General features: G+C 40.5%; 1 protein-coding gene across 1 annotated transcript in view; it reads left to right on the top strand.

Moving 5' to 3' along the window:
* Positions 1-27,665, top strand: part of LOC124594163 (transient receptor potential cation channel subfamily A member 1) — a 208,368-nt gene that overhangs the window by 74,161 nt on the left and 106,542 nt on the right. The window contains exons 10-12 of the mRNA XM_047132522.1: positions 18,328-18,494; positions 18,577-18,746; positions 18,900-19,044. Of these exons, the coding sequence (XP_046988478.1) occupies positions 18,328-18,494; positions 18,577-18,746; positions 18,900-19,044 (482 nt within the window). The remainder of the gene's footprint in view (positions 1-18,327; positions 18,495-18,576; positions 18,747-18,899; positions 19,045-27,665) is intronic.

Here is a 27,665-nt window from a genome sequence, read left to right on the forward strand (position 1 = left end):
ATTCTGATTCTGTGTTGTCTGTCAATTGTACTTCTTCACTTTCAGGGAAGTTATTCCTCACTGTTCAAATACTTGGTCGAGATGTTCACATGCAGGTGGATACTGGTTCTGCTGCCACTATCATCAGTTCTCAGACGTATCTTCAGTTCAGTTCTCCAATCCTGTCACCTGTCACTAGGCAATTACGGACTTACAATAAACAGAAGATTTCTCTCTTGGTACAATTTGATGCTGAGGTATCTTACAAATCTGTCGTTTGTACTGTTGACATATTTGTGGTCGACCATAGTAATGTGGAGAATCTTTTTGGTTTCGATGCCTTTCGCATTTTTGGGTTCTCCATAGATGACTCTGTCAATATCGTCTCTGATGTTATTCCTTATGATCAATTGGATTCCTTGTCGATGATTTTCATCCCTTTTTTCGCCTGGGTTAGGCCATGCAAATTACTTTGAAGTTCATATCACCCTCAAACCCACTGCTCGGCCTAAGTTTTTTTGGGCTCGGCCCATTCCTGTGGCCCTTCGTGATCAGGTCAAATGGGAGCACGATCGTCTCACTGCTTCAGTGGTCTTGCTTCCTGTCACTTCCAGTGAGTTGTCCTCTCCTGTCATTGTCGTTGCTAAGCCAAATGGTGATATTCATCTCTGTGGCAATTTCAAAGCCACTGTAAATGCTCAATGCCTTATCGACACTTACCCTATGCCTCAACCTGATGAATTGTTCACTAAACTTGCTGGGGGCCAGTATTTTTCTAAACTTGACCTGTCAGAAGCTTATCATCAACTTCCTCTCGACGCTGCTTCCCGGCAGTTTCTGGTCCTTAACATGCCTTTCGGCCTCTATCAATACCAACGACTGCCATTTGAGGTTGCCAGCACCCCAGCTCTCTTTCAGCAATTCTTGGAACAATTATTGCGCATTGTCCCTGGGTGTATAAATTACCAGGATGACATTGTTGTCACTGGCTCCACCACTGACGAACATCTTCAAAATCTCCACACACTTTTTTGTGTCTTACAGACTGCCGGTCTTAAGTGTAATCTTCAGAAATCAAAATTTTTTCAGGCATCTATCATGTACTTGGGGTTTCAACTCTCTCGGGATGGTATTCGTCCGCTTCAGCAAACTGTCGCTGCGATCAATGCCCTTCCTCGCCCTACATCTGTTAAGGAACTGCAGGCCTTCTTGAGGAAAATAGCATACTATCACAAGTTTTTACTGTCTGCTACTTCGGTGGCTCAGCCGTTGCATCGCCTGTTGCATAAAAGCGTGCCTTTTCACTGGTCTGCGTCATGCGATGTGGCTTTCCAGAAATTGAAGACTATGCTGAAACAGGCCCCGTGCCTGGCTACTTATTGACCTGGCCAACATCTTGTTCTTGCCATGGACGCCTCTCAATATGGGGTCGGTGCAGTCCTTGCGCACCGTCCCCAATTTGCCTCTTCCGATTTTGCAGATTTTTGTGCCCGTCATGGCATCATGCATGCCACAGCCCCTCTGTTCCATCCACAGTCAAATGGTGAGGCTGAACGACTGGTCCACACATTTAAGGCTCAGATGTGGAAACTCCTGACTTCTTCTGCTGCTGATGATGTGCTTCTCCAATTTCTGGCTTCTTACTGTCTCATCCCCATGGGCGACCACAGCCCGGCTGAGCTCTTACATGGCCAACAGCCCCGCACGCTACTTCATCTTCTGTGGCCTTCCACCTCATGGCCGCAGGTGCCTTCGCTTGGCCAGTTCACTGCCGACGACCTTGTATGGGTACGGGGATATGGCAGGCGGCCAAAATGGAGTCCTGGCCACATCTTACAACACCGTGGCCGACGCCTGTATGAAATCCAGATGGACACGGGTGTTGCAGTGTGTCATTTGGACCAGCTTCAGCCTCGTGTGCCAGCAACGCCTGTACCGGATGCCGCTACACAACCTTCGGCTCTACCTGATGCTTGGGATACTGGAATCTCTCATTACTCACAACGCAGTCCTCTCACCATCATCTCGGTGCCAGCACAAGAACTGATGCCACCAGGAGACGTGCCCATGCAGGAACCAGATGACCATCATCTGTCAGAGAAACTCTACTCACCTCCTCCTCCTACGGACCCGGACACATCGCCCATGTCTCCTGTTATAACAACCGGACTTGCCGCAATGGGCAGATTGGTGCACGGGGCCCCAGCAGATTCGACCCCCACGTCTCCTGACATCTCGACCCATTATCATCGGGAACACTTCCGTCCGTATGGGAAGCATCCTCCTAGAGACTTTACGGCCAGTCAAACAACACCTATGGACGTTAGCAATCTACAGGCCACCTCCATCAAGACCTGTGCAAAAAATTCAAGGGGAGGAAAAGTGTTGTGACTCACCAATCTTTCAAAGTGCTGCCGCGCAGTTATGTGCGTCCTCTACATGCGGTGCTGTCTGCCAGCCATGCAGCAGCAGCGCCACCTAAGCAGCCAGCCAGCCAGCCAGCGGCCGCTAGACTTGGACTCAGTTATGATTTGACTGTTAAAGTGTACACACATCTCTTACTCTGTTTACTTGATCTGTGACTTTCATGTATTGCATCTTCCTTGAAATATATTTGTTCAACTTGAAGTTATAACACTTTCCTTAATCACGAGTTAGCAATGTAACTTTTATTTAAAATACCATGTACAGTCACAGTCTATGTACTGTTGTGCTCTGATTATCGCACTGTTAATACGCAATATGATAATGGCTGAGGCTGCTTCCTGCTCTATAGTGAAACATGCCTATGGAACATGATTAAAAAAGCCCCAGAAATAGGTTGTTCTTAATGTTTTTCATAAATTTAAGGAAAAAAAATTGGCTTTGAAGTTTCCCAAAGGACTGTATTTGATACAGATGACATATAAAACTACACTGGATGCATAGCGGAATCGGTTATGTAGTGGATTGATAATTTGGTGCAGCTCATGGGTCACTGGTTCAAGTCATGCCTTGATCATCCTTTTATTTTTTCTTTCAATTTGAAATACCTACATCTCGTAATTGTAAAATTGATCATAATTTTTGACAAATAATGCATGTCTTCTTGTTTTCAATTGCATATTGACCACAAAATTCCTGTTTTCATTTCAAATATAAATTCTTAATTATTGATATTGTATGAAAGATTGTTAATAACAGTTGCTTAAATTAAGAAAACATAACAATTCAATATTTAATGATGAAAATGAAAAAACAAAGTCTTTATTTGTCTAATGCCCATAGTTTTATACCAAAGATGTAGTCTCACATGAACCAGAGTGATAAGTGTTGTAGAAACATGAAAAAGAATTATTTTCACAGCATCTAGTGCACATACAAATGCTGCATTTGTACATTTGCCAGTGTACCATTACAGTATGAACACAACATAACTGTTCTGAAGCCTAGTTAAGGACTTTATTATAAGAAATAATGAGAAGCTGCCAGATGTACTCGAACTAACACAGGTAGTTTTTTCACACACCACTGCCTAACCCTAGCGGGATATAGAATGCAAGTCATAAAAAAAGAGGAGAAAATGCAATGGATTCTGTTGTTGATCACCTCATTATCAACATACACTGCTGGCCACTGTAAATGCAACACCAAGAAAGACAAGAGGTGGCACAACAAGATTTACTTTGTAGATAACATGTTGACCAAGTATCAAAGGATTATGTTTACTGACGTCTGTGACATGTGGTTCCTGCCAGAATCAGTAGCCAGAGTAGCCGCCATTGTTGGAGATCACCGCTGCCACACGTCACGGCATTGAGTCAAAGAGACGTCGGATGTGTTCCTGGGGTACAGCAGCCCAAGCAGCTTCCACACGTTGCCAAAGATCATCTGGTGTGGCAGCTGGGGATGTAATCTGGGTCACTCGTTGAGCAACCATGGACCACATGTTTTCTATTGGTGAAAGATCCAGAGAGCGAGCCGGCCAGGGAAGCAATTCAATCTGGTTATTGACGAAGAACCTTTGGATAATGGGTGCCACGTGTGGTCGCGCATTATCCTGTTGAAATATGGCTGTGGCCGAGCCCTGAAGGTAAGGAAGGACAACTGGCTCCAGCACCTCGGATATGTAGCGCCGTCTATTTAAAGTACCGGCAATGCGTACTAGAGGCGTGCGAGAGTAATATCCAATACCGCCCCATACCATAATACCCGGTGCAAGACCAGTGTGGCGGTGCATAATGCAGCTGTCCAGCATCCTCTCTCCACGGTGTCTCCACACTCGAATCCGACCATCGTGGTGCTGCAGACAGAAGTGTGCCTCGTCAGTAAAGACAACATCATTCCATTCTGCCGTCCACATCCGTCTGTCATCACACCATTGGCGATGGAGACGTCTGTGGTTCTGCGTCAACGGTAGACAAAGCAATGGACGTCTTGCGAACAGACCACTCTGCTGTAAATGGTGTCGAATGGTACGCGCAGACACTGGATGATGCGTTACAGACGCAATGTGCTGTGCTATGGTTCGGGATGTCACTGAGCGATCCGTCACTGCCATGCGCACAATTTGCCTATCAGCACGTGCAGTGGTGCACCGAGGTGAATGCGATCGACCACGTTGGTCCGTCGTACCCTCCTGCATCCAACAGTCACATATCCGCATTACAGTTGTTTGGTTTCGTCCAACACGACTAGCGATTTCTCTGTATGATAATCCACAATCTCGGTAAGCCACTATCCTTCCTCTGTCAAACTCGGATACTTGATCAAAAGATGTTTGCTGTCGTCTACGAGGTATAACTGATCATCTTGTGAAACAACCACAAGGTAAACACACGTGCCGAACGTACACTCATCGAAATTGCCAAGCCTTAAATGGCGCTATGAGGTGGCACCACAGGCGCACGTGATGTGCGTCTGCGCTGAAATTCTAATCAGTTGCATATCTCATCGCTGCAAACCCATGGTGTAAAATTCACTTGAATCGGATGCTTCCTTCAGGGTGTTGCATTTACGGTGGCCAGCAGTGTAGTAAATGCCAGGTCTAGAACTGAAATGTATTTCTTGGATTCAGATAAGGAAGGAGCTAAAAGATTACCAGGTGACTGACTGTAATTAATACCTTCAGTGGCTTCAGTATTCAACAATATGGTGAAATCCCTGCAGTATGCTTATCCTGTGTTAAATTTAGGAATTTTCTTTACTCTTATTTATAATTAGAATACTGAATTAGGTGAGAATGAGAGTAATTTTATGATTCCCATCTTGTCACCTGGAGTTTTGGTGTATATTATTTCATTCCCTACAAATTAAATGACATTCATAGCTATATTGTTTCTCTGCTCATCTCTTTTTGCAAGCAAACTGCAGCTGCTCACATCATTGCAGGTTAGTTAGATTGGCTGGTTGGCCAGTGCTGTCCAAGTTAAATGCACCGGTAAGCTGTTGTCCATATTATTGCTCAGTCTGTGTGCATGAAACACAGTGTATAACATATCCTTGAGATTGTTCTTGACCGAACTGGACACAGCTTGGCTTCTGCTTCACGCGAAACAAAACCCAATGAGATTCAAGCAAACATGGAAGAATACATGATGTAATGTTTACATCAGGTTTATTCTTATGGTGAATGTTTACCTCAGGCTTACACTTATGATGAACACAGTATAGTCATTGAGTTTCCATCTGACCATATCTGACCACTACAAAGGACAGGGTTGCCACATGTTCTGGAAATCAGAGATATTGGTGAATTTCAAAGATGTAAGGAAAATAAGGGAAATATCAAGGAAATTTGAGAAAAAAAAAAAAACACTGGAAAAATGTCATTTTTGTCTCAGTAGATGAAATGGTTTGTTTACTGATGTGTCATACAGCATCACTGGCTGGGTGTAGCTGAGTACGTGTGCCACTTCCCTACTCCCTCATTACTACTGCTTCTCCCCTTCCTACCATTTCCCTCAGCTTGCAGTCAGTGCTGTCACCACTTCTTGTCACTAGACTAGCAGCTGCTGACGAGAGGCAGGAAGGCATGAGGAGCGGTTTGTTTGGATCTGATTCTCAGAAACTGTAGACACAGCAGCACTAGACAGTTGTCATGTGTGCATGAGTTGTTTCTGAGTGATTGTGTGGATGTGGGTGTGCTCTCATTTTCTGACAAAAGCTAAGGCTGAAAATTTAGTTGCATGAGGATGATTGTCTTTTTCTACGTGTCTGTCTATGACTCAGCAATCATCTTTACGGTGAGTTGGTACGTATCCTCATTATTATTGATTCTCAGAGTATTTGAACAAGTTATCTGTTGCATGGATTGATCACCTTGTTCTCATTTCATCGACATGCTGTCTGTGGCTCATGAATAGCTGGCCACATGAGTGGATTTTCGCGATGGGCCAAAACTGCAGGCTGTTTATGCAGGTTTCTGTAAGGATCAGGCCTGTTGGTCTGAAGCCATTTGGTTCCCACTAATGTGCAGGCCCTGCCCAACAGGTCTAGTCTCACTGATCTGCTCACAGGCCAGATCTGTTTGTGTGTGGTGTAATGCAGCAGATTTTCATGGTTTATCCAGAGACCCAGGACTGTGGTGCTCCTCAGCAGGCCAGAAGCCATGGGTGATGGATTTCAGGAATTGTGACTGTCTCACACCAAGTATGTTGTACAGTGTGGTATTTTATAGACATTGTATTTGTTCTAGTACATTTTTGCACTCCAGAAGTAGTTTATATGTTGGAAAGTATGGACATATGAGAAGAAGAAATTTGTGTCAGTCACTGGCAGTTTGAAAGCCATGTGCTCAAGTATTTCTCAAAAGAAAAGTCACACAATACACATAAAATAATAGACATAACACAGTGGGTAATAACTGAATAACGAACATAGTAGAACAAACATTTTATTGGTGGTCACCTACAGAGTTGATTTACCCAGTTCTTCCCCACGTTATACTCTTTTTTCAAGAGGCCTACTTTTTTCTGATGTTATTTCTGAAATCAGAGAAGGTATTTTAAATCTGTCTTGCAACTCCAAGGAAATGCTTATTTTTGTCACCAAATGTGTTTTGTTTTATTGAAATAACATCAGTGGTCTTAATGAAACACAATACAATTTGGCTTACTTTCTCCATCACAAAAGATGTTGATGTTAGCACTTAAGATTTTTGCTCCCATCAGGAAACACGATCTGCTTGCAAGATTTTTTTTACGTATTTCCTCATTTACGCTATTGTTTCTTGTACCGTAATTACAAAGACAGATTGTCGACTTATGTCTTAACTTACCCATGAGATATCAAAATTTGTCAGGGAAAAATCCTAAAACTTGGCTGGAAATCAGAGAAATATCAGGGAATTTCACTTGGGGGGAACTTGTGGCAACACCGAAGGAGGATTGGCTTATTGTGCACCAAGCATATCATAACCGTTTCTAGTCTGCACCTACCATCAGAAAACAAATGATGGACACCCTGCAACATTTTGTGTCATCCTGTGCCATTGTTCAGGATCTGTGCTATGGAATTACCGTCCCATGTGTAGACTGCCATTACCACAACACAAAAGGCACTGTTTGGTATGGTGCTGTCACTGGGAAGCAGAGACTGCGTGTTCAACAATGAATCATGATTCTACACTATCCCAGATGACTGTTGTCAGCAAGTATGGTGACGACCTCAGGAAAGATCCCATGGTCCCACTCTTCAATGTTTTGGAGAGGCACAGTGGTATTATTCGAGGTGCCATGATGTGGGGGCCCATTTTGTATGACTATAAGTCATGGTTAGTAGTGATTTAGGGAACTCTGCCAACTTGTCACTGACATCCTGGGTCCTCATGTGTAACTCTCATGCAACAGTATTACGCTGCCATTTTTCAACAGGACAATGGTAGTCCACACATTGCACATAACTTTATGAACTGTCTGTGTCATATTGAGGTAGTCCCACGGCCAACAAGATTCCAAAATTTGTCCCCAGTTTAACATATGTGGGTCAAGTTTGGAAATCAACCTCATCCTAGTGCCAGTATCCGGAATATCAAGGACCCCAACCGAATCAGTGCAAATATCCAGGCCATAGGGGATGCAACCTCACACTGATAAGTGGGTTTTTTTGTAAACTTGATTCAATTTTGTAATCACTGAAATAACGTCACATATCCTCTCAAGCCACAAAGTTTCATTTTGTTTCCTCCTTCCCCTCTGAATGCTTCACTTTTTTGGCAGGAAGCATATTTTCAGATACAAACCCAGTCTATCCACTTCATTTCTATGTACAATATGTTGAAGACTGGTCCAGTTATCATTTTTGGGTCCTATGAACAACCATTGTTTCTTGGATCCAGTCAGTGGCTTTGATTGTCACTTGCAACGCCTGAAAATGACCCGATCAGTCATGAAAGTCTAGTGCATAAAATGAAATTATAAGTCTAGTTGTAGGCCCAAAACATTCCTTTTGATCTGTTGTGTTGGGAATACATAAAAAGTTACATTTATAACTTGTGTTCACAACATGTGTAAACATTCGCAAAAGCTTACCAACTTCAAACAGTGAGTATGTTGTAGAGCCTGTGTTTATCTTACAGCCAAGTTACAGTTTCTCGGATGAGATGCTAGATGGTTTGTTAGAGCTGATATTTAAAGATTAAGGAGCTTGTACATGTATCTGAAATTGGGTTGCAATCTTAGTAAAACGTGCTCAAACAAATATACGGAGAGGGCTATTCAACAGTGTTTAAAAGATGGTGTGATTTTGCTTGATGCAAGACCAGCCGTGGATGATATTCATTTACATATGGCATACATGTTGAGAGGACTGTGGTGGGTTTCATTGTATTATTTCTGAGATTTTTCAACAGGACACTGACTATATGTGGAATTTTTCAGAACGATGTTTACTGAAAATCTTCTGTCGCAATACATGAGAACAAAATTTATGCTTCTCTTGTTGACCGTTATCCAAAACAGAAGCAATTTAAGATTGCTCTGAAAATAAATGCTTAAGAAAATGATGAGATTTTTCAACAGAATACTGACAATATGTGGAATTTTTCAGAACAATGTTTATTGAAAATCTGCCACAATACATCAGAACAAAATTTATGCTTCTCTTGTTGACCATTATCCAAAACAGAAGCAATTTAAGATTGCTCTGAAAATAAATGCTTAAGAAAATGATGATAAAGACATCATTAGTGCATTTTTAACACTGACCTGAGTATATACAATTTGATTAAAATTAACTTGATATTTGACACTTCATGTGTTGGAGCTGGTTTCCTCTAATCAAAGCCCTTAAAATCACACCTGAACCATTTGCCATTGCGAAACTGCCACAAAAATTGGTCAGGTCACTTCAAATTCCTTTTCTGGCTTTCTTTCTTGATGTGTCTGGATCCCAAACCATGGGTCTGGCACTTTCATTTCATATTCCATCACAAATGATAACAGGGTGACTGGCTCACCCAAGTTTTTTTGTATGTGGTCAGCCAGTGATATTTCCTTGTGCTTTTCTTTTAGCTCCTTTGTGCTTTAATTTCCTGTCTAGCAACTTTTCCTCTTTCTGAGTTGTTTTGTGAGATAGAGTGACTATGTGGTCGTTTTGTGTGCAACAATTTGTAACGATTTTAGCGATTATCTCCACATTTGTTTGTTTTAATGAGTGTAAGGGTGCTGATAACCTCACCATTGAGAGCCAAACACACAGACACAGACACAGACACACACACAGACACACACACACACACACACACACACACACACACACACACACACACACACACATTGCACAAACCTAATGTGCAGAAGGTTGTAGGCTCGAATCTTGTCAAATTTAGTGATTTTTTAAAATGTTAAATCTAATCAAAAGAGTTTACTATTTTTATTCAATTAATTGGTTCAAATGTAATTTTTTATTTCTAATACTTTGCCATGTCATTTTCATTGTCATACTTAGTTTGTTATTTGCTCTTATTTCTCTTCCCATCATTCTTTATTCATTTGGAGTCTGCCTGTATCACCTGCAATCAGCTGCCAAGTGTCAACAAGGACTACTTATTGGTTGGTAATGCAGCAGCTCATATAGCCATCATAAGGATAGGTTCTGGTAACCAATGATAGCAAGAAATTATAGTTTGCTTTTAGTGCTGAAACTGATTCCCCCCCCCCCCCCCCCCCCTTGAGTTCGCTCATAGAGTTTAGCTTCAGTCATTATGAACAAAGAGGTTGTGATTTTAATTCTGCAGCAAATTGTTGATTACCATTTTCTCAGATGCATTGCACGTCACCACATCACAAGGTTGTGGTTAGTGTAGGAAATTCAGGGCTTCAAAATGCATCACCAGTTTAGTCATTGATCTCTTAAAATCAGCTGTCAACAAAGCTTCTTGCATTTCCAACATACTGTATGGTGGCCAGTTCCAACATTGCTCCACATTACACATTAACAGCATTTGTAAAGTGATCCACCATGTTTGTGTGTCTCCTACAACCTAGTGGTAAATGGCAGCTGATGTTGCAACAATGTAGTGGTAAGTGACGTAAGTCAGCTACTGAGTAATTTTAAATGGACTATAGTTACAGTAACAGAATGAAGACTTCAGTCACTGTAGTGATTGAGAAAATAGTTACCATGCCCAAGAGAAAATATGTATTTTTCAGTAAGTATCAATGTGCTGTTTGCTGATCAAGATATTCTTTGACTGGAAAGGCACAAGGTAATGCTCTGTTGTCTCATAGTAAATGAAGAACTTTACAAAACAGCTTGATCCAATTGAAGGTATGTTATGTATGAGAACAGGCCTGAAATGAAGTTTGATATGTCAACATGCATAATTGCTGATGAAAACTTCTTCAGTGGACCAATACACATTTGCTGTAGTGCATCCACTGTTTTTACTGACTTCTGCCCAGATTATGTTTCCTGTTTGCTGAACTTTAAACCATTCTGGATGAATGTTGTTACCATGGTGCAGAAGTTATTCAGCAAAATTGGATGAGAGTACTGCTTATTGCTGAAGGGTGGTGCATTTCTGGTAGCATTTGAACAGTCAATGTTACAAAGAGCATAGTAACAATTTCATTTGACTCCCAGCTTGTTGCAAGCCCTTTGATTTGATGTTACTTCAACAGCTTTCATGACAAATTTCACTACTTTTTTATTTCACCAGCTTCTCATTGGGTCCCACAAGTTTCTTTGGGCACAGTTCCTGACATTTTCAGTAAAGCAAAATCTGAAGTTGTCACTCTAGCTAATCTGAGACTTCCATATTGGTAGCCAGCTATACTAATGACCATACTAGAGACGCAACTGTCTTGAACATAGTAGACTGCCACTGGAGTGATCATTTTGATTATTATTCATGAAATATAGTAAAGCAAAAATGAAATGTTTATTTAGTATCTCTGCCAGTGGATAGTGAGATGGTTGCAGATGAGCTGGCATGGGTAACACAACAGAATAGTGCAGAACCCTGTCAGAGAGAATGTGTGTGTTCGTGTTTGTGTGTGTGTGTGTGTGTGTGTGTGTGTGTGTGTGTGTGTGTGTGTCTGTGTGTGTGTGTGTGTGTCTGTGCGTGTAACGTTTACCTGCTGGGGGCAATAGGCTTGACTCAGTAATTCTTACATGGACATCAACTACCTGTGAATCCCTGTTTTCCGTGTCCTTACTTAATTCTGTCACTCATGCTGGTCACATTATTTGATCTGTACTCAGAGTGATTCACAAATTGGATTTCATCCCCTCTTTCCAAATTCAAAACCCAGGGTCAAAGTCAAGCTATAGTAGTATTTTATGCCAGCGGTGACAGTTTCATGGCATTGTCATGTCTGTGCAGATACAAAAGTGCTGATTTAGAACATTCTTACTTTGAGCACCTATGTCAGTTGATACTGCAGAAGTCTGGTAATCAGATCCATGTGGTGACAACATGGTTACAGTTTAACCACCACCTCAAGCACCCCAGGCAGGTCAATTGCTGACCTGTATGGTCTCTCACACAAGAGTCATTTTGAATATCCCCAATGTCCTAATTCAGGACATAGTTGTCCATTTAACATCTGGCCAGGAGATCCAAACTACGGCATTTGCCTTGTCTAACCTTTCTTTGGCTGAAGTTGCTAAGACTGTGGAATCACATGAGTCGACAGCAGCAATGAAGGAAATACTGTATGACAATTGGTAGGTGGTCAAGTTAGAAGTGTGTGGTAAACAGACCATGATACCCTGTAGAATGAGCCATGTAACTTTGTCTTCTGCTGAGCCAATGAACGTTGATGCCATTTACAATTCAATTGCAGTTACATCATAGCACTACCTATCTTTGCTTGCATCAGAATTAGTGGTTTCAAGTCAGTCACAGCACCTTAATTCCTGCTAACGGCATTTGTAGAGTTATCAGTGTTGCCATGATTCTGCATCTTTCCTGCTCCATAGGGAAATCGGTGGTCCAGCCCCAATTGTCATTTGGTGCATATGTGGTGGTATTGCCCACATGTATATGCATGTGTGGGGTATGCCACAAGGTAGATCATTGGTGAGGATTTGTGACAGTTGATAAGATATGGGATGGTAATTAGAGTCCCTGGTGCTCCCCCTCAACTGGGAGGCTGTCTCACAAGCATCACACCAGCATATTCTGATTATGTTGGTAGTGAGTGGGTGATCAATCAAGTTTCAGGCAGATATGGGAGCAATGATCTAAGCCTACAGCTATATCTATACCTTACATACTGCCGTTGAAATGCATTGCAGAGGTTATCTCCCATTGTACCAGTTATTCGGGTTTAGTCCTGTACGTATGGAACATGAGAAGAATGATTTTTTTACATGTCTCTTCATGTGATGTAGTTAGTCTAACCTTCTCCTCATGATCCCTATGTGAGTGATACATAGAGGGTTATACTATATTCCTTGAGACATCATTTAAAGTCAGTTCTTGAAACTTTGTAAGTAGTCTTTCTTGGGATGGTTTACATCTGTCTTCAGGAGTCTGCCAGTTAAGTTTCTTCAGCATCTCTGTGACACTCTCCCACAGTTCAAACTTCAAACCTGTGGCCATTTGTCATCTGAAGTCAATATTCATCCTTAAAAGCTCTGTGTGTGCTACAATCTGTATATTTATAATTTATGGCAATATAATGATTTTCCCTCTTAAAGCTAAAAGTCATGATATTTGTCTCCTCTATGTTCATTGCCTTGTGATATATGATAGCCTATATGATAACCTTGGAAGAGACAGCCATGGCAAAACTCTTCCATCTGCTGAACAAGATATATGAGACAGGTGAAATACCCACAGACTGTAAGAAGAATATAGTAATCCCAATTCCAAAGAAAGCAGTTGGTGGCAGGTGTGAAAATTACCAAACTGTCAGTTTAATAAGCCATGGCTGCAAAATACTGACATGAATTCTTTACAGAAGAATGGAAAGACCAGTAGAAGCTGACCTTGGCAAACGTCAGTTTGAATTCCAGAAAAATGCAGGAACATGTAAGGCAATACTGACCCTACGACCTCTCATAGAAGATAGGTTAAGGAAAGGCAAACCAATGTTTTTAGCATTTTGTAGACTTAGAGAAAGCTTTTGACAATGTTGACTGCAAAACTCTCTTTCAAATTCTAAAAGTGGCAGGGGTAAAATACAGGCAGTGAAAGGCTATTTACAATTTGTACAGAAACCAGATACCAGTAATAAGAATGGAGGGGCATGAAAGGGAAGCAGTGGTTGAAAAGGAATTGAGACAGGGTTGTAGCCTATCCCCAATGTTATTCAGTCTGTATATCAGGCAAGCAGTAAAGTAAACAAAAGAAACATCTGGAGTAGGAATTAAAGTCCAGAGAAAAGAAATAAAAACTCTGAGGTTTGAAGTTTGCCAATGACATTGTAATTCTGTCAGAGGCAACAAAGGACTTGGAAGAGCAGAAATTAGATTAGATTAGATTAGTTTTTCATTCCACATATCCGTGCTGAGGAGATCCTCGGGGATGTGGAACATGTCAACCTTTTTTTTTTTTTTCAGCTGAAATAACAATACTAATAGTATGAATATATACATCATTTGTTTCTAATAAAAAATTCGTCAATGGAGTAGAAGGAGTTGGCCACTGGTAAGTCTTTCAGGATCCTTTTAAATTGATCTTTATTTGTAACTAAATTTTTTATGTTTGCTGGCAAATTATTGAAGTTGAGTGTTCCTGAGTAGTGGACACCTTTTTGAACTAAAGTAAGTGCTTTTAAGTCTTTGTGCAGATCATTTTTGTTCCTGGTATTGTATGTATGAACTGAGCTGTTTGTTGGAAAAAGAGATATATTATTTAGGACAAATTTCATTAAGGAGTAAATATACTGAGAGGCAGTGGTTAGTATACCCAGTTCTTTGAAGAGGTTTCTACATGACGTCCATGAATTTAGTCCACAAATAATACGTATTACACGCTTTTGGGCTCTGAAAACTTTTGTTTGACTTGAAGAGTTACCCCAAAATATACCATATGACATGGAATGAAAGTAGGCAAAGTATGCAAACTTTTTCATTTTTATGTCGCCTATGTCTGCACACTCGAATTGCAAATACAAATTTGTTAAGGCGTTTCTGTAGTTCTGTGGTGTGCTCCTCCCAACTGAATTTATTATCAAGTTGTAATCCCAGGAATTTAAGACTGTCAACCTCTTCTATCTGCTCTTCTTCATACTTTATGCATATGCTGGGTGGAAACCTCTTACAGGTTCTGAATTGCATGTAGTGAGTCTTTTCAAAGTTTAATGTCAATGAGTTGGCTTTAAACCATTTATTAATATCCATGAAAATATCATTAGCAGATCTTTCTAGAACTACACTTGACATACTATTTATTGCAATACTTGTGTCATCTGCAAACAAAACGAACTCTGCTTCTGGCAGTGTAACTGATGAGAGATCATTAATGTACACAAGAAAAATCAATGGCCCTAAGATGGATCCTTGTGGGACACCACATGTAATTTCTTCCCATTCTGATGATGACTGATGACTTAATTCACTAGTCCCTTGTACTGACACCCTTTGTTTCCTGTTAGCTGAACCATTTTGCAGCACTGCCCGTGACGCCATAGAATTCTAATTTATTTAAAAGGATGTTGTGGTTCACACAATCAAATGCCTTTGATAAATCACAGAAAATACCTGCTGCTTGTAATTTGTTATTTAATGAATTAAGTACATTTTCACTGTAGGTATAAATAGACTTCTCGATATCAGAATCCTTCAGAAATCCAAACTGTGTTCTTGATAATATGTTATTTGTGGTCAGATGGTTGAGAAGCTGCCTGTACATTACTTTTTCTAAAATTTTTGAGAATGCTGGAAAAAGTGAAATCGGTCTGTAGTTTGATGGTATCTCTTTATCCCCTTTCTTGAATAGAGCAGTTGAACGGAATGGACAGTATCTTGAAAGGAGGTTATAAGATGAACATCAACAAAAGCAAAACGAGGATAATGGAATGTAGTTGAATTAAATCAGGTGATGCTGAGGGAGTTTGATTAGGAAATGAGACACTTAAAGTAGTAAACAATTTTACCATATGGGAAGTAAAATAACTGATGATGGTCAAAGTAGGGAGGATATAAAATGTACACTGGCAATGGCAACAAAAGCTTTCCTGAAGAATAGAAAATTGTTAACATCGAGTATAGATTTAAGTATCAGGAAGTCCTTCCTGAAAGTGTTTGTATGGAGTGTAGCCATGTGTGGAAGTGAAATATGAACAATAAACAGTTTAGACAAGAAGAGAACAGAAGCTTTTGACATGTGTGGTTGCAGAAGGATCCTGAAGATTAAATGGGTGGGTCACGTAACTATTAAGGAGGTAATGAACAGAATCGGGGAGAAGAGAAATTTTCGGCACAACCTCACTAGAAGAAGGGATCAGTTGGTAGGACACATTCTGAGGCATCAAAGGATCACCAATTTTGTACTGGAGGAAATTGTGAGGGGTAAAAATCACAGAGGGAGACCAAGAGATGAACAGAGTAAGCAGATTCAGAGGGGTGTAGGTTCCAGTAGTTACTCAGAGATGAAGAGGCTTGCACAGGATAGAGTAACATGGAGAGCTGCATCAAATCAGTTTTTGGACTGAAGATTGCAACAACAACATATTTTCATTATCACTTTGTTACATACTAACCACTTGTACATATCCTTTACTGTTTCATTTGTCTTCTCAACTAGGATTTCTGGTGTTTTATCAATAAATGTAATGTTGCTGTCAACAGAAAAAAAAAATTTCCCTCCATATATGATACTGTCTGGAAAGTCATTGAAGTATACTAAAAAGAAAATTAGTCCTATAAATTTTCCCCTGAGGAATACCTATGTAACCATGATAATCGTTTCACAAGAAAAATTGCATCATATTTAGTGTGAGCTATTTCTACCCTTTGCACCTTATTTTCCATGTTTGACTGGACCCACTGATTAACTGTTCCACTTATACCTAATGTTTCTAGCTTATTTACTACCATCTTGTGGCTGACAGTGCCAAAAGCCTTGGACAAGTCTAGAAATATGCCCACAACACTGTTATTCTTGTTGAGAGCTTCAGGTACCACTTTCACAAACACAACTACACGCAATACCGTGCCTCAGTTACCTCAGAAGCCAAACTGTTCTTTATCCAAAAGGTTGTGGTTATTCAGTTAACTCATTAATGCAGAAATGCCAAAACTGAAACATTTATTTTGCTTGTTAATGTAGTTGGTATGCTGTCTACGCATGCCTTCAGAATAATGAATGGTACCACAATAGGCCTGCTGACTTCTTCTATTTTAGTTTTTGTATTATCTTCCCACATTACTGTGCTGTCTACGTAATTTGTTCTGGGTACCTTTTTGAGGGAAATTTTGTGTAGCTTCTCTGCAACACCAGAAAAATAGTTGTTGACAAAATTTACTAGCTTTACATTTACAAAATTTTCTGATTATATTTTTCTGTCTTTGATAAATTATTATATATTCTGAACATTGCCAATATAACATTAAGAGAATGCTCATCTTAGTATTTGTAAATGGAATATTAATTTTGAATTTTAAAACTGAGATCAATTTTAAGTTTTAAAATTAGTTCTAGTTTAACAACAGTGTAAATGCATCATTTTTGTGCAAGCTTGGAACTATGAGTAGTCCAGATCAGACCAACTGTGTTCTGACCAGCAGTTTGATCAAGTCCACAATTGTTGCCAGGGTCTGAACAAAGGCTCTTCATAGCTACCATGCTGTTGGTTAAGATTTCACAGTGATATAATTTCCACAGTGTTTATACCAATGTTTTTGCATTTTTGTATGATATTACATTTAGATCAGTATCAGTAGTGTTCACAAGAGATTGATAACATACTTTGCTGTATATGAAAATTTAAGACAGTATGAACAGATTATAGAACATCTTGAAGCAAGGGGATACCATATAGCTTTGTTTTGTATTCTGTTAAATCTCAAACTAAGGGAAATATCTTTAAACATTTTTTTTAGATTATAGTGGAAGGCAGTGCTGAAGTATTTCATCTTGTTCTGATAAATACAGGACTGCACTCACCTCTGCTTATGAGTAAACAAACTTAAGAGCTTTATCGGCCAGCACTTGCTATGACTTCAGACACTGTAGAATGAAGCAAATACGTACTAAAATGCCTACTGGAGCTCTGAAAGTTACTTTTCTGTGCCCTTCATTTCTGTGATTTTTGAATTTGATACTAATATGTGTCACTGCTTTGATATGTATTCACAGTTATTCATAATCACACTACGTGTAGCACCATAATCTTATGCTTAAGCTATCTAGACAGAAACCAAAAAGTGGTTTCAAAACAAGAAATATAATACTGTATGTTTTCCCATTTCTTTAGATAAAATTGAAACAAACTGAAAGTTAAAGTCTTTGGAATTTTCCAACACTTGTAAACCTGTTATAACTTAATACGCAGCTGTGTTGCTAGAAGTGTTTGAGGCTAATTTGTTACTTTTCTTTAGTTCTGAGTATTCCGTGGAAAGTTATGGAGGAATGCTGAATCTAGGAGTAAAGGTGACAACTGACCAAAAGTAAAGGTGTTGAGTTATCAACAGGCCGACAGACAAGACTGAAAACTTTGATAGCTTTCAAATTTCTCGTTTTTTGAACCAGAGTACACATATGTAGCTCAAAAATGATTTATCTGAAACCTAGAGAAGCTTCAGTCTTCTTTGTGTACCTGCCAATGACTCAGTGCCTCTACTATTTGCTGAGTTGTTCTTTAAGTCTAATATATTGTCTCAAATATTGGTTTCATTTATCTGATTCTGCATTTAGTTACTACAGTTTCCAATGCTGTTTGTTTTTACCAACCTAGTATGTGCCTGTTTCAGGACACACTAGAGTTGTGCAGCTCCTTTTGAACAGAGGAGCTCTGCTTCAGAGGGACCACAATGGCCGCAGTCCACTTCACCTTGCATCAATGAGTGGATACACACAGACTATGGAGTTACTCCATTCTGTACACTCTCACCTCTTAGATCAGCCAGATAAAGATGGGGTATGTCCACAGTTATAAATTGAGCGCATATTCAGTTTATTCCTGGCTTACAAATAATAGTAAATTGTTGTATTGTCTCTAGAACACTGCTCTTCATCTAGCCACAATGGAAAATAAACCCAATGCCATTGCACTTCTGTTGTCAATGGGATGCAAGCTATTGTATAACTCAATGGACATGAGTGCCATAGATTATGCCATATACTACAAATTCCCTGAGGCAGCATTGGCTATGGTAACACACGAAGAACGGTAATTATCATAATAGCCTGAAAATAACTTTAGTGCCATACAGTTATTTGGAAATGAATTAAAAATTAAAGGCCAGATATTTTTCATAATGTATTTTAATTACTGAAAACTTTCATTTCATTTTATTATTAGGTTTATCACATTTTGTTACAGTGCTAGCGAAGTAATGGCTCTCAAATCTGACAAACATCCATGTGTCATACTTGCTCTAATTGCTTCAATGCCAAAAGTCTTTGAGGCAGTACAAGATAAGTGCATTACAAAAGCTAATTGCAAGAAAGACTCAAAATCATTTTATGTAAGTATTAAAACATTCCTAATTATCATAAATTGTAGAAAATATAAAAATTCCAAAGAAACTTTGTACAATAATTTAGCATATGAGTTTGTTAATATAGTGTAGATTTTACTAACAAGGTTAAAAATTTATTGTAGCCCTATGCAGTTCCATCTTCATTTTGATGGTTATCAGTTAATGTTCTGCAGCCATGGTGAAATTATTCTTTCACATTTAACTCTGATGTCAGACCAAAGTCTACAAAGCCAATGCTGTCCTTCAAAAATTCCAGTGTGTAATTAGTACTGTTCTTATCTTGTACATATTTTATCTTCAGCAAAGGCTTTCTGCAAACTACTGATATGCTAATGCCAGATTTCTCCATTCAGTCTGAGGAATACTTAATTCTTGTTATCAGGTTTTTGAGTGAATTATTCCAGCATCTGATTCATATTTTACTTGATCTCAGCATTTTTCAGAGCTTGTAACAGGCTATTCCAGTAAATCCATATGATTTTCTTTGAACTGTGAAGCATTCTCCTTGTTTTCTGGAGATAAGCATTATCGTGGTAGTACAGGATATGTCTGTTTCCATTCTGTTCTCACAATGAGGAAGGTGTTACTGTGAGCATTATATTTTGATAAACACAGGGTTGCCACAAGTTCTGGAAATCAGGGAATATCAGGAGATTTCATACAAGTTAGAGAAATCGGGGAAATTAAAAAAAAAAAAAAAACATTGGAAAATCTTATTTTTGGCTCAGTGGATGAGATGGTTAACAAGGGAAAGATTCTGAATTATCGCAATGCTCAAGATTGGTATGGTGAGGCTTTAAAGGAGAAGCAATGACTAGAAGATGAAGAATTTGAGAGCGATAGAATATTGCAATGATCAAGATTAGTATGGTGAGGCTTTGAAGCAGAAGCAATGTCTAGAAGATGAATAATTTGAGAGAGCTAGATGGAAGAGGTTCATTGTCCAGCATGTTGATGAACTTAAGGTCAAAAACTCATGGATACTGGTCAAGAGGGCCACTGAACTGAGTGGAATTGATGAAGAGAGCACTTCTCTCAGAAAGAAGTTTTGACTGGTTTTGATTGACTGATTTTAATTGTTTACATGACTTTTTATTGTTTTACAAAATGCTGAGTATTATTTGGTACAGGAAATGTCACTATACATACTCTAGTATTGTCATTCTTATTTTTGACACTTTAATGCTATGTTATACAACATATTCGTTTTATATTTCTTGCCAATCTGACACATTAGCTCACATGGAAAGTTCACAACTCCTATATGGGAGAAAGAGCAAATACTTGCTGTTAATTCAACATTCGATTTAACTCATTAGTTGACACGGAAGTCTTTTAACTAAAAACAGCTTTTATTTATACAGTTTACCTGTTTATTTACCCTCAAGATCATAAATCCTGTAAAGGAGACATAATTTACTATTCACTGAAAACAATCAATTATTGATAAAATTATTTAATTGTTTATATAAAATATCTACTCACCAAGCGGTGCCAGACCACATACATAAAAGACTGCTGTGTTCTTTTCTCCCCATCTCATACAGTAGGTCTCCCCTGACCCCTGACCTGGGTGACTTTCCCAAAATCTACCCCTTTTCCCAGACCTCTCCAGTCCTTTTCCTTCACCCTTCTTCCTTCCCCTTCAAACCTTCTGCCTGAAGGAGCCACTGGCACCAAAAGCTCGCCAGTCACAGCAGTCTTTTATGTGTGTGTTCTGCCACTGCTTGCTGAGTAGATTTTTTATCTATCCAATTAAATAATTTTGCTGTTCATTGAAAATTAGAGTTAAAAACATGTTCAGGAACACCAAAGTCTTTATATTTTTTATCAACTTACATGTTTACTTACCCTTCATATCTCAAAATTTGTCAGGGAAAAATGATAAAACTGTGATTGGAAATCAGGGAATTTCACTTTGGGTAACTTGTGGCAACCCAGAAACACCTTTGTTCATTTATCCATTGGCCAAAACTATGGGTCCTAGCTGAAATCAGAGGAAAACAGCTTCATGTCATCACACCATCTCTATCAAATTTCACTGTTGTCAATACAGACTCACTTAAAAACTGTCAAGTCCACAAACACTTATCTGAGTGCTACTTCATGTAACTCGATAAAAATTCCGAAAAACTCTTCTTCCATTTGTCCACAGACAAGTACAGTGTTGTTTACAACAACCAAATCAATACTAAACAGGTATTGCAGCAATCAGTTGGTTCTAGGCAGCAACAAGACAATGAAACTTGAGTCTTATTGCCTCTCAGCGTGTCGTTCCAGAGGACCAATGACCTTGGTAACTGAGCTATAACTATTGTCCTCTTCAACAGTTGACAAGAATGTCTGATGATCAGCTTCTACAGAACAGAAAGTTTAAATCCCTCTGAGTTAATTTGGTAGAGAGCACTTAATGGTTCCCTCAACCTTCATTTCCACAATAACATTGTTAACAGTGGACCTAGCACATACAACTTACATGAACTCTTTCTTCCTGTGATTTATTCTAACAAAATCATCTATGATGTTAATGTAAGATGGCTGCACTTATGCATCAACTAATATGACACAGAGTGCATTATCTTAAGAGTTTATAGCTTTTGGCCTCATTCTTCATACTAATTTTGTCACTCATCACTGGATTCTATATACAAATGGAATGCACTCAATTTCATCATGAAGTTTTCTTATCTTCTCCATAAGGTTGTGGATCCAGATCTTTGACTTTCAAAAGACAAACATTGACCTCCATATGGGATAGTGCATACCCTATAGTGACTGACATGTTCATTCTAAAACTGACGATGTGACTAAATATGGTTTCATATATGGAGAAGAGAATTAGAAGAGCTCACTTCTAATAATTCTTAAGTCTAATTCTAATTCTTAATTCTAATGTGGTAGTAATGCACAGAAATTATTGTAGTGTAATATTGATTTAACAGAATAAAATATGAATGCATTCATGAGTTAGATAAAATAATATGAATGCCAACCTAATATGGTCCAGGTCTACTTTTGATATCCAAAAGAGTCTGATTCATTGTGGGGATCCATGAGTATAAATCATTTACGCTGATAATACAATACTTTGAAAGATTTTGGAGGAAGGTAGTAGACCTGTAAATGTTTTTGCAATACTTGCCAGTTGGTAGTCCAGGTTGTGTTCACTGCACAACTTGAAGTAACTGTAATTCTTTTCTGCTGCCTGTTTCATACAGTTTGACATTTACAGAGAAGTGAGTGTGGACCTTATCACCTTGAGTGTTGCAGTGGTTTTTCAAGATCTTATCAGTTAGCTATTCTTTCAATATGATAACAAAATCTGCTGTAAACTGCAGTATGACCATTCAAACCATTATAGAAGATCCACCATGCTCACAGTTAATAAATGACATTCTGAACTGTATGTTTACACTATTCTTCGTATGTAAATACAGTGTTCTGCAAAACTTAAGACAGAATAGGTAAAGTAACATGACATTTTAACAACTCAACAGAAAGAATGAAAGTGTGGAAGCATGTTGCCAGAGGTCTCCCAGCTGTGCACAGAAAGATAGATGTCACATGGCCTGAGGTCAGTGTGACTATGGTGTTCAGCAGCTGCAGAATAATTCAGAAAGGATAAAAGTCAGTTGTCAGCTGCACAAGAAAACCTTTACTTGGTTCACTTTATCAGTTTCAACTGTTTAAACTGTCATCTTCAGAAGTAAATAGGTTCAAACCATTGGTAAGCCAATGTCAAAGTAAGAATTGGATGATATTCTCTCTCTCCCTCCCTCTCTTTCTTGTGTGTGTGTGTGTGTGTGTGTGTGTGTGTGTGTGTGTGTGTGTGTGTGTTGTGTGTGCGTGCATGCATGTGTGTGTGTATGAAAAACAAATGTGCAAAGATTGAACAGTAGAACTAACACAGGTTTCTTAAAACAGATGTAAAAGAGTTAAGCTTAAGAGCTACAACATACATTTGCTACAGAATCAATAAAACAGAGTGTCATTGCTAAAAATATGTAATATATTATGCAGTCAAAGCAGCCTTGTTCACAGATTTTAAAGTAATTTTCTTTTGTATTTTCTATACAAAATGTTCTGATGCTGTTTATGTAACATAGACCTCTTACTCCCTGACAATGTCTTCTTGGTATAACAATGAACTACTCATTATTTTTAATGTGTAATTATCACTAGCTTACTTTCCAACACTTACCGAGGTTTATTAGCTCCCCATATATCAAGTTTTACTTAGCATCTAGATATGCTACATGCATGTTTCCACTCAGCAATTCAACTTGTAAACCACACTGTGGTCTGTCACAAGCATTTGACTTGGCGGTGTCCACTTCCTTCCATCAAAGCCAGACCGCAGCTCACTTACTTGTGTTTCCTGCTAACATGTATCCAGCGGCTGACCTTGTCTCTAATATACTGAACAGTTCCATGTATCACCAATATTCCAGTGGCTCATGGTGCCACCATAAAATGATAATAAAATATGAATAGTTTATATGAATAGTTTACCTTCCTTTATTTATTCTTCTGCATGGTAATGATGTTATTTTTATATGTCTGTTTGCTTAACACTCGGTTCACAGTTTATTGCCTTTTTGAAATCTTTTCATATTGATTTATAACGTTTAATACATACTTGCACTTCAACTGTCGTGTTATTTACTACAGTTTGTATGCACACTAGTGTTCCCACTTTATTTAAAAACAAAGATGATGTGATGATGTGACTTACCAAACGAAAACACTGGTAGGTCAATAGACACAAACATACACACAAAATTCAAGCTTTCGCAACCAACGGTTGCTTCATCAGGAAAGAGGGAAGGAGTGGGAAAGACGAAAGGATGTGGGTTTTAAGGGACAGGGTAAGGAGTCATCCCAATCCCGGGAGCGGAAACACTTACCTTAGTGGGAAAAAAGGATGGGTATACACTCGCACACACACACATATCCATCCACACATATACAGACACAAGCAGACATATTCAAAGACACAGAGTTTGGGCAGAGATGTCAGTCGAGGCGGAAGTGCAGAGGCAAAGATGTTGTTGAATGACAGATGAGGTATGAGCGGCGGCAACTTGAAATTAGCGGAGATTGAGGCCTGGTGGGTAACAGGAAGAGAGGATATATTGAAGAGCAAGTTCCCATCTCCGGAGTTCAGATAGGTTGGTGTTAGTGGGAAGTATCCAGATAACCCGGATGGTGTAACACTGTGCCAAGATGTGCTGGCTGTGCACCAAGGCATGTTTAGCAACAGGGTGATCTTCATTACCAACAAACACTGTCTGCCTGTGTCCATTCATGTGAATGGACAGTTTGTTGCTGGTCATTCCCACATAGAATGCATCACAGTGTAGGCAGGTCAGTTGGTAAATCACATGGGTGCTTTCACACGTGGCTCTGCCATCGATTGTGTACACCTTCCGGGTTACAGGACTGGAGTAGGTGGTGGTGGGAGGGTGCATGGGACAAGTTTTACATCGGGGGCGGTTACAAGGGTAGGAGCCAGAGGGTAGGGAAGATGGTTTGGGGATTTCATAGGGATGAACTGAGAGGTTACGATGATTATGTGGACGGCGGAAAGACACTCTTGGTGGAGTGGGGAGGATTTCATGAAGGATGGATCTCATTTCAGGGCAGGATTTGAAGAAGTCGTATCCCTGCTGGAGAGCCACATTCAGAGTCTGGTCCAGTCCCGGAAAGTATCCTGTCACAAGTGGGGCACTTTTGTGGTTCTTCTGTGGGAGGTTCTGGGTTTGAGGGGATGAGGAAGTGGCTCTGGTTATTTGCTTCTGTACCAGGTCGGGAGGGTAGTTGCGGGATGCGAAAGCTGTTGTCAGGTTGTTGGTGTAATGGTGCAGGGCTTCCAGACTGGAGCTGATTCGTTTGCCATGAAGACCTAGCCTGTAGGGAAGGGACCGTTTGATGTGGAATGGGTGGCAGCTGTCATAATGGAGGTACTGTTGCTTGTTGGTGGGTTTGATGTGGACGGACATGTGAAGCTGGCCTTTGGACAGATGGAGGTCAATGTCAAGGAAAGTGGCATGGGATTTGGAGTAGGACCAGGTGAATCTGATGGAACCAAAGGAGTTGAGGGTGGAGAGGAAATTCTGGATTTCTTCTTCACTGTGAGTCCAGATCATGAAGATGTCATCAATAAATCTGTACCAAACTCTGGGTTGGCAGGCCTGGGTAACCAAGGAGGCTTCCTCTAAGTGACCCATGAATAGGTTGCCGTACAACGGGGCCATCCTGGTGCCCATGGCTGTTCCCTTTAATTGTTGGTATGGCTGGCCTTTGATAGTGAAGAAGTTGTGGGTCAGGATGAAGCTGGCTAAGGTAATGTGGAAAGAGGTTTTTGGTAGAGTGGCATGTGATCGCCGTGAAAGGAAGTGCTCCATCGCAGCGAGGCCCTGGACATGTGGAATATTTGTGTATAAGGAAGTGGCATCAATGGTTACAAGGATGGTTTCCGGGGGTAACAGACTGGGAGAGGAAAGATTGAGGTCCTCAATCGTTCCTCTCCCACATGCACACCGGCTGTTCAGAGCATCCTCCTACAGGCCAATCACAAACTAGAACAGCATGCCACCCTCCACCTCAAAAAACTATCCAATCTCCTGGTTTCCCACCTCCGGAAAGGCAACTCACTCACCCTTCACAACCTTTCCAGCAAACCTCAACCTCCTCTCATTGCACACAGACCCAGTCTCTCCCATCTACTCAATCTCCCACTTCCAGCTCCACTCCCCCCAAAACCTCAAAATTCCAATCAACACAATCTGGAACCATAACACCCCAATTCAGTAGTTAACCTTTCCTCCAAACCTCTCTCCCAATCCGAAACCTCCGTCCTATCCAAAGGCCTCACCTTCAGCCCCACTCCCAGATTCAACCAAACAGCCCTTGTCAAAGATTTACTGTCCTACACCCATACTCTCTGCTGGAAATATCACTTTGCCACGAAGAAAAATGATCCTAATCCTACTCCTAATGCTCCAACTCCCCAAGACACTATCCAAATTGAACCCTGCCTGGAACAGTTCCGTCCTCCGTCACAGCGGGACCCACCTCCTCTTCCTCAAAATCACCCTCTCCAAACTTTCCAGGAATTTCTGACTGCCAGCCTTGCCTCTCAATCCTTCTTAAAAAGCCTTAATCCTACTCCCAACATCACCACTGCTGAAGCCCAGGCTATCCGTGATCTGAAGGCTGACCGATCCATCGTCATTCTTCCGGCGGACAAGGGTTCCACAACCGTGGTACTTGATCGTTGGAAGTATGTGGCTGAGGGACTGCGTCAGCTTTCAGACAACACTACATACAAAGTTTGCCAAGGTAATCCCATTCCTGATGTCCAGGCGGAGCTTCAAGGAATCCTCAGAACCTTAGGCCCCCTACAAAACCTTTCACCTGACTCCATCAACCTCCTGACCCCACCAACACCCCGCACCCCTACCTTCTACCTTCTTCCTAAAATTCACAAACCCAATCATCCCGGCCATCCCAGTGTGGCTGGCTACCAAGCCCCACAGAACGTATCTCTGCCTACGTAGATCAACACCTTCAACCCATCACATGCAGTCTCCCATCCTTCATCAAAGACACCAACCACTTTCTCGAACGCCTGGAATCCCTACCCAGTCTGTTACCCCCGGAAACCATCCTTGTAACCATTGATGCCACTTCCTTATACACAAATATTCCGCACGTCCAGGGCCTCGCTGCGATAGAGCACTTCCTTGCACGGCGATCACCTGCCACTCTACCAAAAACCTCTTTCCTCATTACCTTAGCCAGCTTCATCCTGACCCACAACTTCTTCACTTTCAAATGTCAGACATACCAACAATTAAAGGGAACAGCCATGGGCACCAGGATGGCCCTGTCGTATGGCAACCTATTCATGGGTCACTTAGAGGAAGCGTTCTTGGTTACCCAGGCCTGCCAACCCAGAGTTTGGTACAGATTTATTGATGACATCTTCATGATCTGGACTCACAGTGAAGAAGAACTCCAGAATTTCCTCTCCAACCTCAACTCCTTTGGTTCCATCAGATTCACCTGGTCCTACTCCAAATCCCATGCCACTTTCCTTGACGTTGACCTCCACCTGTCCAATGGCCAGCTTCACATGTCCGTCCACATCAAACCCACCAACAAGCAACAGTACCTCCATTATGACAGCTGCCACCCATTCCACATCAAATGGTCCCTTCCCTACAGCTTAGGTCTTCGTGGCAAACGAATCTGCTCCAGTCCGGAATCCCTGAACCATTACACCAACAACCTGAAAACAGCTTTCGCATCCCGCAACTACCCTCCCGACCTGGTACAGAAGCAAATAACCAGAGCCACTTCCTCATCTCCTCAAACCCAGAACCTCCCACAGAAGAACCCCAAAAGTGCCCCACTTGTGACAGGATACTTTCCGGAACTGGATCAGACTCTGAATGTGGCTCTCCAGCAGGGATACGACCTCCTCAAATCCTGCCCTGAAATGAGATCCATCCTTCATGAAATCCTCCTCACTCCAAGAAGAGTGTCTTTCCGCCGTCCACCTATCCTTCGTAACCTCTTAGTTCATCCCTATGAAATCC

Source organism: Schistocerca americana, chromosome 1, assembly GCF_021461395.2.
Source record: "Schistocerca americana isolate TAMUIC-IGC-003095 chromosome 1, iqSchAmer2.1, whole genome shotgun sequence".
NCBI lineage: Eukaryota > Metazoa > Arthropoda > Insecta > Orthoptera > Acrididae > Schistocerca > Schistocerca americana.